The sequence below is a fragment of the Octodon degus genome, unplaced genomic scaffold (assembly GCF_000260255.1).
Source record: "Octodon degus isolate 3935 unplaced genomic scaffold, OctDeg1.0 scaffold00086, whole genome shotgun sequence".
Classification (NCBI taxonomy): domain Eukaryota; kingdom Metazoa; phylum Chordata; class Mammalia; order Rodentia; family Octodontidae; genus Octodon; species Octodon degus.
This window is the reverse complement of record NW_004524662.1, coordinates 8,752,738-8,764,784: the sequence shown is the minus strand read 5'-3', so window position 1 is coordinate 8,764,784 and position 12,047 is coordinate 8,752,738. Positions and strand designations below refer to the sequence as shown.

At 40.1% G+C, this 12,047-nt stretch overlaps 1 protein-coding gene across 1 annotated transcript; it reads left to right on the top strand.

Annotated features, from left to right (window-relative positions):
• Window positions 1-4,457: 4,457 nt before the first annotated feature.
• Window positions 4,458-4,775, top strand: LOC101569368 (60S ribosomal protein L37a-like). Its single transcript, XM_004637101.2, has one exon. It carries the CDS (start codon window positions 4,482-4,484, stop codon window positions 4,758-4,760), a length of 279 nt encoding a protein of 92 aa, XP_004637158.1. The 5' UTR covers window positions 4,458-4,481; the 3' UTR covers window positions 4,761-4,775.
• The last annotated feature ends 7,272 nt before the right edge of the window (window positions 4,776-12,047 follow it).

The following is a 12,047-nucleotide window of genomic DNA, read 5'->3' as shown; positions in this document are numbered from 1 at the left end:
GCACGCGGAAGTGCGTCGCGGTAGGAGAGGCGCCTCCTTCGGTCCCGGGTGGCGGGCCGGCCCGCAGTTCGCCGGAGTGAAAGCGGAGCACGCGACCCTCAGACGCGATGGCGGCCCCGGGACGAAGCCCGAGTGGATGGTCAGCTCCTTTTCCTGTGGTTTGTGGTCACAAGTACCTCATGCTTATTTTCTTCTAACTTATTTCACACGGCTCGAAAATAAAATATGCCTGCGATAGGATGAACTTGGATGTAATTAACTGGATATAGGTTTTTTGTCTTTTTTAAAAAACAAGAAATCCTGTGGGTTTTGTAAAATAAGTCAAACTACCCCGGACTCCTACTTTCATTTTCTCCATATTTTAGCCGGAAAATATTTTATGGTAGTATTTGAGGTGTAAGATCTTAATCAGTGGAGCTGCCTTGTCTCCTTAAAAAGATTACAGATTTGCATTTCTGATAGCAGTGGCCACATATACCACTATCGCGGGTAGTAATAGGCCAGTAAGTGTCCCATAACAAAGTAAATTAAGACAACATCACTTGAAAATAATTTTTAGAAGCTGTATGAGTTGCAACTACTAGGAAAATCTTCAAGGAAGGAAATGGCAGGCATTCCTTGCGGCTTTGAGAGGGCACAGAATGGACACAAAAGAAGGGGAAAGAGCAAAGGCCACCAGCCCTCAGCAAAGAGCCAGTGTTAAGCAACAGGAGGGAGATAATAAAGTTTGGGCTCTAGTATGAAGGGCCATTAGGCTATCAAGTGAATGTAGAAACTCGCTGAGCTAAGTAACAAATTCTTGACTAGAATACTGGAAAAATCTAGATGAGTCTTCAGAGGACTTACCTAGGAAGAATGTCCGGAATGGCTAAACAGAGCAACACAGACAGATTAGCTGGGAGTTGATGAAATGCTCTTAACAGTGGAGAAAAGGAAGGCACAGATATTGGCAACAAGGACAGAGAAAGAATAAACATAAAAACCATTTTGAAGGAAGTTATATTAGAAACTGGGGATATAGCTCAGAAGTTGAGCACTTGCCTAGCATGAGACGCTAGTTCCAACAACAACAAAAATCAGAATTTAAGTGTTTTTTTTTTTTTTTTTTTACTCTTTCCTTCTTGGAAACCAGGAAAATTCTGATGCTATTAACAGAAAATAGGTTAAGAAAAGTGACCTAAAGTCTTATATTTCCCTTTATTCCCACACCATCTCTACCTATACTCCTTATTTCCTCTTCCCAAGATTAATAATAATACTGTGCTTTAAAAAAAAATGCTGTGACTTGTCCTTTTTTTTGTTTTTTGGGTGGTGGTGGTGATACTGAGGATTGAACTCAAGGCCTTCCAGCTGCACTACATTCTCAGTCCTTTAAATTTTTAATGTGACATAATGTTGATAACTCACTAAGGTACCCAGGCTGAATTGGAATTTGAGACTCTCCTGTCTCAGCTTCCATGAGAACTGGGAGTACAGGTGTGTGCCACCACCCCTGACCAAGCATGCTGTGACTGTTGATGTGCTTTTTCAAGGCTTTATTATCGTACACATATTTTGTTGTTGTTTTTATTTATTTGTTGTATTCTAGGACAGGGTTTACAGGGTCACACTGAATAGATCACACTCATAGTGATCCTCCTGTTTACAGCCTCCCAAGTGCAGGGATTACCCTCCCGCGCCACCAGGCTCAGTCTCAATAGCTGTCTCAGCACAGCCCTGGGACTCAAGATCTAATTCCTGGCCCCTGCAACTGCCTAAGCAGGTGCATTGTTGTTGTTTTAGAGATTAAAAAATAACTTTCACTTTGCACATGGTGTTTCAGTTACTCTTCTCTTGTTACTGGGACAAATACCTGACACTCAAAATCAGGGAAGGAAAGGTTTATTTAGCTCACAGTTAATGGAGGTTTCAGTCCATACTCAGCTGACTCCAAGGCAGAGAGGCACCAGGCAGAAAGCAACCTTTCATGGTTGTGGCAAAGAGCAGAGAGCAGGAGTGGCAGCAGCTCAGGTGGCTAGCTAGCCTCTCTCCCCTCCTTACATTGTGATGCAAAACCTGCCCTAGGGCAGATGCAGCATCCACACCCACAATAATCAATAACAAACTCCAGAAGCTACCCCAGGACTGCATGAGGCTTTGGGGGGACAGCTAAGCACAAACCATAACACTAAGCATGATCTCTACCGCTAAGCCATATGAGCCCCTACAACAGTATTGTTATCTGTGTGTGAGCAGTGTGTGTACGTGTGTGTGTGTGTGTACACTATGCTAGAGAATGAACTCAGCCTCTGTCATGCCAGGCAAGTGCTCTATCTACCACTGAACTACACCTTCAGCCCATGTTTTTATTTTAAACTCAAACATGAATTCCAATATGAGACCCCCAAAATGAGTAATAATAGAAAAGTGTAAAATCCTGAAGAAAACTAAAGATCCAGATGAAGGCAACTGATCATACTTGAATACATGTCCAAAGAAGCCAGGAAAGCTGGGTATGTAGCTCATAGCATTTGCCTACTGTGCCTGAGGCCTGGGTTAGGTTTCCATCACTACCTACCCCCCAAAGAGAGACAAACACCTTTATATGTTGATATTTAACCTTGGAAGTGTTTATATGTTGATATTTAACCTTGATACCAAAAATTCAAGAGTCCTGGGCTACTGAGAATTGCTGTTTGCCAGCCATAATGTGCAGCCCAATGACAGACCTATTCCTCAGTAAACTGTAAAAAGTGGAGGGGAAAGTAGATGCAGACATAATCCTGTGTCTCCTTTCTCAGTATGAATTATGTGCTGTTGTCAAGTGCACTCTAGCAACATGTGGAGGTAATAGTGTCTTGAGCGACTTCAAAAATGATGAATGAGCTAGATTTCAGATGTTGAGTCAACTGACTAGATATTAGCAAAACCATGTGGGCATCTGTACACAGAGCTTCTCTTGGGGGAGGAAGTCAACGGACTGCCTTTTGGCTTCTGCTTTCATGAAGAATCTTCAGTGTTCATATACTCACTGGGATCCACTCACAGGACCTAAGAGGAAGCTCTTGGTGTATGCCTGTAATCCCAGAATTGGGGGAGGGGGTGGCTGAATGAGGCAGGAAGATTGTTGTGAGTTTGAGGCCAGGCTGGGCTACAAAGTGTGTTGAAGACCAGCCTGAACTGCATAGTGAGACCCTGTCTCAAAAGGATCAAACAAATAAAAGTTTACTTAGGGACATCTTGAGCTTTTAGAATTTTTGTTCATTTGTGTTCTGTTTGACATTGGGCCTTGTACATGCCATACTCTGTCACTGGACCCCTGAACCCCTTGATTCAAAGTTTTTAACAATTATGAAGAAACATCTATAAACATCTCTCTGTAAGTTTTCTGTGTTTGTGTTTTGTTTTTGTTTTTGAGAGAAGGTTGTACTACGTAGGCCAGGTTGGCCTCTAACTCACAGCAATCCTCCTGTCTGAGCCTTCCAACTCTGTATAGTTTTTCTGTAGACATGAGTTCTCAAATACTTTGTGTAAGTATCAAGGAGAGTGATTATTGGATAATATGGTAAGATTATGTTTAGTCTTGTGCCATACTGTGTTGTAAAACTTTACTGTCTTGTAGTTGCCCCAGCAAAGAATGAAAATTCCATTTGCTCCACATCCTTGCCAGCATTTAGTTTTGTTAGCACTTTGGATGTTTACCATCTTAACAGATATTTAATGATATCTCATTGTTTTAATTTGTAATTCCTTAATTGCATATAATGTTAAACCAGGGATTGAACTCAGACCCTTGTGCTTGCCAGGGTGATGTTAAGATCTTTTGATGTCCATATTTGCCATGTATTTGTTCAGTTCTTTTATCAGTTTTTAAATCAGGGTGTTCATTTTCTGTTACTGAATTTTATTTTTTAACCTTTTATTTATTTGGTACAGGATCTCGCTACAGCGCAGCTAGGACTCATCCTCCTGTCTCAGCCTCCCCAGTGCTGAGATTATAGGCATACACTATCACACCTGGTTTCATTGACTGGCTAGGCATGGGGCTGGAATGGCATACATTAACAGGAATCAAACCTGGGTCCTTGCACTTGCCAGATGGGAACTTAGACCACTGAGCTATTTCCCTGGCCCTGTTACTGAATTTTAAATGATCTTTTTTTTCTTTGGTTATCTTTTTGTTTCACTGACCTGTTGAAGCTGGCCTTGAACTGACTTTGTAGCCCAGGATGGCCTTGAACTGTAATAATCTTCATGCCTCAGCCTCCAAGTGCTGGCCTTACAAGGCATTCACCCTCCCTCCCCAAGCCAGTCTTCTACATATATAGTTATTAATTTATGTGTGTCTTAGCTGCTTCACTTTACTATGTGTGAACTTGATCTCTCTAAGCTTTGTTTCCTAATCTATCAGACAGACGTAGTAATAGCAATTCCTCATGGAATAATTCTATTTTTAAAAAATGCATGTAAAGCTCTCTGGTTTTGGGCCTCCTCGCATCGACATGGCTAAGCGCACCAAGAAGGTCGGCATTGTCGGTAAATATGGGACTCGCTATGGTGCCTCCCTCCGGAAAATGGTGAAGAAGATTGAAATCAGCCAGCACGCCAAGTACACCTGCTCCTTCTGTGGCAAGACCAAGATGAAGAGGTGGGCCGTGGGGATCTGGCACTGTGGCTCTTGCATGAAGACCGTGGCTGGTGGCGCCTGGACCTACAATACCACTTCGGCGGTCACAGTGAAGTCAGCCATCAGAAGACTGAAGGAATTGAAAGACCAGTAGAAGCTCTTACAATTTGAGACATCTCTAGCCTATAATAAATGGGTTAATTTATGTAAAAAAAAAATGCATGTAAAATGCCTTGTACATACTGAGCACACAAGAGTCCACTAGTAGACTGGGATGTAACTTAGTGGTAGAGCACTTGCCTAGCTTATAAAGGCCCTTGTTCAATCCCTTGTACCACACATACAAAAAGTGTGTCAGCTATTAATATTAGTTTAGTATTAATTCCACTCTTTGCTATGGAATGGTAAATTCATTCACTGTCTTTGAGACCGGTCACAAAACAATTGAAGAGAATTGTGTTCTCCTGTCCCTCTTTTTTGGGAAGGAAATATGTTCAGCCTCTTCAACTGCCCCATCTTCCCTGGGAATGATTCGGTTTCTCCTAGTATTCATCAGCTGATTCCTAGACCTGAAACAATACTTCAAGTATGATCAGACCCAGACAGAGGGATGAAGTGTTCTTTTGCATTGGGTGATAATCATGCCAGTTTTCTTATTCAAAGACTTTTCAACGGGACTGGGGAGATAGCTCAGTAGAATTAAGTGCTTGCCTGGCAAGTGTAAGGGCCTGAGTTCAATCACCAGTTTTGCAAAAAAAATAAATAAATAAAATTTTCAAGGTCAAGCATGGTGATGCAAAAGCCTATAATCCCAGCACTCAGGAGGCTGCAGCAGGATTGTTATGAATTTGAGACCAGTCTGGGATACAAAGTGAGCTCATGGCCAGCCTGAACTGTATAGTGAGACTCTGTCTCAAAAAGACCAAAAGCAAAACTAAACAGACTTTTCAGTAAACGAAAACCCTGACCTGACTTTTTTTTTGGTTGTTTGTTTGTTTGTTTGTTTTTGGTTCTTTGATACAAGGTCCCTATTAAATTTTATCACATTGGTTTGTCTCAATGCTTCCTCCTATGGTGCTCTCTTTGAATCCCGACTAGATGGTACTGTGTATCAGCCATGCTCCAAATGTTGTAATGGTACCAATAGATAATGAGATAATGGTACTGGGCAGAGCACAGCCAAAACAAAATCTCTTGCATATCACGAACTCTTCACCAAGTGGTCATCCATCTAGTCAATAATATTCTCTGAGTATATTGTTTACACAGCTGTGACTTCGCCTAACAATGTATCACCTAAGCTACTTCCTTCCTTCTTTGGCAATAAGAATTTTTTAATATGCAATACCTTTATTTAAAAGTTAATGAGAGGGGCCGGGGAGATGGCTCAGTGGAGTTAGTGCTTCCCTGGCAAGCGCAAGGGTCTGAGTTCAATCCCCGGTTCCGCCAAAAAAAAAAAAAAAGTTAATGAGGCTGGGGAGATAGCTCAGCAGTCTAAGCACCTGCCCAACAAGCCCAAGGACCTGGGTTTGAACCCAGGTACCCATGCTGTGCCAGCCCTGCAGAACTGACCACCAAGACTGGGAATGGTGGCACACGCCTGTAATCCAGCACTGGGGAGGCTCAGACAGGAGCTGAGCCTCAGCAGTATTGCTTATTTAATCTTCCAGCAATACTGGACTATGAGTCCGAGCTGCATAGTGAGACCATGTACCAAATAAATAAATGATCAAAACAAAATTTTTAAATGATATTAACAACATGAAACTAGTTTCCAAAACTGAAGATACAAGACAGACTGTATTTGTATTTGACATCTCAAAACATTTGGAGAAACTGAGTAAAGACTGTAAGAAAATTGTTACACTATTTTTGCAATTCTTATAGATCTGAGCTTGTTTTAGAATCGATAATAAAGAGAATGCCGAGCATAATAGCACATGCCTGTAATCCCAGCACTCAAGAGGCTAAGGCAGGAGGATTTCTGAAAGTTTGAAGCCAACCTGGGTTGCATAGTGAGATCAGGGTAGCCTGAACTGTACGGTGAAACCCTGTTTCAAAAAAAAATTTTTTTAAATAATATATATATATGGAAATAAATTCTAGAATTTTGATAATTTGTTACATGATTCACTATACTTACCATGTACCTTGATAGGAAAGACAAAAAACAAATAATAGTTGTAAAAACTGTATGCTTTATGTTCCTAGTTGTTCCTGTTCCAAGTCAAAAAAATCTTTCTATAATTTACTAACATTCTGTCCATTTTGTCTTGGGGAAAATTATTCCTGTCAACAAATAAAAGGATTGTTATTCTACATTAGTGTAGTTGGATGCATAATTACTTTGTATACTTAGTGAAAGTAAAAGTAGGATCCAGTTTGCTAAATTTCATCCAGTAGAAAGCTTTCAAAATCCCAACTTTTTTTTTTTTTTGTGGTACTGGGGATTGATCTCAGAACCCTGCACTTGTCAGTCAGGCACTTATTCTACTGAGCTGTCTCCCTAGCCCAAAATCCCAACTTCTTGAAGTAATATTTTCTTATTATAGATTGCAAATATATACTGGGGAGAAAGTTATATAATTACTGTATTGTCTAATTTTGAAAACTTTCCTTCTGGACATTTTGGAGTGATTATTATTGCTTTTAATGTACAGTAATACCACTGGGTTATGTTTTTTGAAAGAGTCCTAATTAGGATATATCCTAAAATATATGCAGATAGCCAGGCATGGTGGGGCATGCTTGTGATCCTATCACTTGGAAGGCTGAGGCAAGAGGATTATCATGAGTTCAAGGCCAGCCTGGACTACATAGTGAGATCCCTGTCTCAAACAAAACAAAAAGTGTGTGTGTGTGTGTGTGTGTGTGTGTGTGTGTGTGGTGTATAGATAGATTGATAAAATGATGTGATAATTAGGATTTGCTTGAAGATCACTTAAAGAGATAATGGGTAGAGAATAGATGAAACACAGTTGGCTATGCATCAAGTATTTTTCTTTAATCAGGGTAATGACTGTCTCCTAGCTCAATATACTAGTGACTATATGTTGTGTGTGACTAGAAATCCCATAATTTTTTTTTAATACAAAGGACTAGGAAGATTAAACAAGCAATACTGCTGAACATGATGGCTCATGCCTGTAATCTCAGCACTTGGGAAACTGAGGAAGGAGGATTTCTGGGAACTCAAGGCCAGCCTGGGCTACACAGCAAGACCAGATCCCCCCCCCCCCCAAAAAAAAAAAAAAAAAAAAAAACAGATTACAAGGCCAGGGAGATAGCTCACTGGCAAAGCACCTACCTGGTAAATGTGATGTCCTGAGTTCCATTCCTGGTACCAAACAAACAAACAAACAAACTAGAATACAAATTTGAAGAATCATAAACATAAAGATCCCATTTTAATCTTACTATAGTGTAGCTCAGGGATATAGTACATGTTTAGCATATGCAAGGCTTGCATTCAAGCCCCAACACCACAAAAAACAAGATGGAACAAAAGTTTTATATTGCATGTAGTTGAAATAAATAATGGGGTAGTTTAAAAGAATATATAAAGAAAAAATACACTTCATTTTCTAGGTATAAATATAAATTTGTATAAAATAACATCAGACTATAATCATATTGTTTAACAATATGAAATATGGAGTTTAAAAGCCTTAAACCTTTTTTTTTTTTTGGACTTTTTTTTAAAATCACCAAAGCCCAATCTGTCTATCACCATCTAAGATCATCTATTGTCCTGTGATCATCTTTATTCCTCCCACCAGCTGACTAAAGAAGCTGAGGCTGGGTTTCTGAGCTGAGCCAGAAAAAGTAGCTACTTTACTTCAGCCATGAGGATTACACTTCTAGCCTCAGAGATCAGTGTGTCTGTGATAGCAGAGATAAAGTGGTGAGCACTTATCTATAAAAGCTGCTTAGCAGAAAAATCCATCTAGGTTATTCAAAACACAAATTATCTTCTACTTCCCTAGAGGTCATTTGCCATAAATTATCTGAATCCTTGTTTATAAGACCTCGGGAGGTGGATCAAAATTTAATATAAATTCAGAGCCCAGGGAATAAAGTTTGATTTACTAGGTAATAGCCAGTGGCTGATGATACCTGCAGACTACAGATACATTTATAAATGTGGTAATGTCGCTATGCAGAGGTATTCTATAGATAAGGTGGGTATTTCTTGACCAACGAAACTAACCAACAAGTTTTCAAGGAACTTCTATCTATACTAGTTGTTCTTTGAAAGTCATCATGATTTCTAGGGTTTCCTCAGTTTCTTTATATTTTCTGATAAATACATGGGTTACTGATAAAGATATAATCGCTTTTTTGAAATATAATTCAAATAACATGAAGTTTATCCTCTTGAGTGTACAGTTTGGTGATTTTTTTTTTTTTTTTTTTTTTTTTTTGTATAGTGACACAGTTGTGTTTTAGGTACCACTACTAATTTGAGAACATTATTATCACTTGAAAAGAAACCACAAGCCCATTAGAGTCATACCACATTCTCCCCAACCCTCAGTTCCTGAAGACGAATTATCTGTTTTCTGTATCTATGGATTTCAGATATATCATGTAGTTGGGGTAATATATACATATATTTTTACATCTGGCTTCCTTCTTGTAGCATGATATGTTCAAGGTTCATCCCTATTTTAGCTTGTATCAGAACTTAATTGCCTCTCAGCACTTTATGTATCTCTTTATAATGGATGTTTATTACGTCTTTTGCTTTTTAATCTATTTTAAATTTTTATTCTTTTTTATTTTCCTTTGCTGAATTGTAGACCACTTTTACTTTTTGGTGGGGTTTTTTTTGTTGTTGTTGTTGTTTTGTTTTTTGTTTTTTGGTTTTTTTTGAGACCAGTCTTGCTGTGTAGCCCAAGCTGGCCTCAGATTTCTAGCAGTCTTACTGCCTCAGCCTCCTAAGTGCTGGGATTACAGTTGTGTGCCACTGAGCCTGGGTTTGAGTTCATTTTCATGTATGTTGTAAGGTATGAATCCAGTGTCATTCTATTTCTGCACATGAGCATCCAGTTGTTTGGACATCATTTGTTGAAAAGATTCTTCTTTCACCATGAATTGCCCTTGGGAACATCAGTTGAGCATATGTATAAAAGTATCTGGACTCTTAATTCTGTTTCCCTCATATACATTTCTATCCTTATGCCAATAGCACTCTAGCTTGATTACCATTGCTTTGTAGTATGTTATAAAATCAGACCATGTGAGGGGCTGGTGAGATGGTTCAGTGGTCTAAAGCACCTACTTAGAACAAGCTTAGCAAAGCACAGGGACCGCGGTTCAATCCCCCAGCACCACATGCCAGCCAGCCCCACCCCCTGGTGGGCTGAGCTGGCCACACACACACACACACATAAATAAAATTTTTAAAAAAAGAAATCAGGGGGCTGGGGAGATGGCTCAGTGGAATAAGCACTTCCCTGGCAAGTGCAAGGGCCTGAGTTCAATCCCCGGTTCCGCAAAAAAAAAAAAAGAAAGAAAAAGAAAAAGAAATCAGACCATGTGTCTCTAACTTTTTTTTTTTCATTTCCAAGATTATTTTGGCTATTCTAGGATCCTTTCATTTCCATATGAATTTTAAGGTCAGCTTGTAAGTTGTGGGGGAAAAAACCCCCTAAAAACAATAATATATCTATGATTGTTATAGGGATTCCACTAAATCTAAAAATCTGTTAGGAAAATGTTAACATTTTAACAGTATTAAATCTTCTAATTCATGAGTATGGAATGCCTTTTGTGTAGGAAGCCCTTCCTGGTCTTTGACTCTGTCCAAGAAGTTTATATTTATAATCCCATGGATAAGTTACTGGAATCACATCAAGTTAATTCCAGTCTACCACTTTCAGTGCAACCCATGATGAGAATAAAGACATGAAGGCATATTTATAGTTATGGGGAGCCAAGGAGTTCTAAGTCCAGCCATGGTGATGGCTATTCAGAAGAAAGGCCTTGACCCAGGGCTGAATCCAGGTTTTATTCAGTCATGAAGGAAGAGTAGCTTAAGGATGAATGACTGAAAATTGCAGGAAGTAGGTGAGTACTGTAAGCTGGGCTAGGTAGGCCTGCATTTACCTCTGCGATATGCAGAGAGGATATGCAGAAAAAGTAATTTGCATTATATTATTGAGATAGTAGCTAATGTTTTGGGGTCCAGTGCTTCAGCTCTAATGTGTAATCTCCAGGAAGTCATAGCCTTTACCTCAAGGCTGGATCCCAGACAACAGCATGGAGCATTAGCACTTCATCTTGTCTCTACCTGGCTCATATTAAAGAGCTGCAGGTGTGGGTTATCAGGGAAACATGCAGGCTGTCTTCAAAGACTACCACAAACACCTTGGCTAGACCAATATGCATTGCTTAAAACTAGTTGGAGGGATAAAGAAAGGTCCTAGGCAGCTCTGTATATATCAGTACATGGAAATTAGGCTCAAGCACAGCCAAAATGGAGACAACTGCTTCTTTCAAGGAGAGTTGCCCAGGTGGTCCTCTGCATTTTGTTGCAGTATAACCCAGTCGTAGTTATTGAGTATGGGGCCCAAGGTCCTGCGAGATCAAAAGAAAGAAGCAGTCAGATCTAAAATTGCACAGAGTACAATTCATTGGGGGGCTCACTGATGGAAGAATGGTCCTAGGTGAAGTCAAATCATTTGGGTTCCTAGAGTTTGAATAAGAAAGAGGAGCATGTTTATGGGTTGAAACAAAAGTGACTTCATCTTAACCGGATTGTACAAGGTTCATCTAAAGACAATGTCAGTCAGGTGCATATCTGGAGCCAGGGCCCAGGGTAAACCTTTACATTCCTCTCTGATTGTTTTGTCTATTTATAGTTTGCTGGGTTACAATACAGGAAAAGCTAGCTAAGGTTATTTTGGTGCAATCATAGCAGGTGCAACACAATATGACTACAAACTGCAACTATGCATCTTTGCATTTCTTTTATCTCTCTGTGATATTTTGTAATTTTCAGTATATGTGTTTGTTTGTTTGTTTGTTTGTTTGTTTCTTTTTTTTTTACTTTTAGGGCTGGTCAGATAGTTCAGTGGACTAAAGCACCTGCTTAGGCAGGCTCAGCTACCGGGCTTTGATCCCTGGCCTGCCGTGCCAGCCCCACTCCTGGAGTGCACTGAGATGGTGACTGAGACTGGGTGTGGTGGCATGTGCCTGTAATCCCAGTGCTTGGGAGGCTGAAAACAGGAGGATCACTACGATTCCGATTGGTGTTGTGAGACCCTGTAGACCTTACACTAAAATACATTTTTAAAAGTATATGTCTTGGGCTGGTGAGATGGCTCAGTGGTCTAAAGCACCTACTTAGAACAAGCTTGGCAGAGCGCAGGGACCGCAGTTCAATCCCCCAGCACCACATGCCAGCCAGCCCCAACCCCTGGTGGGCTGAGCTGGC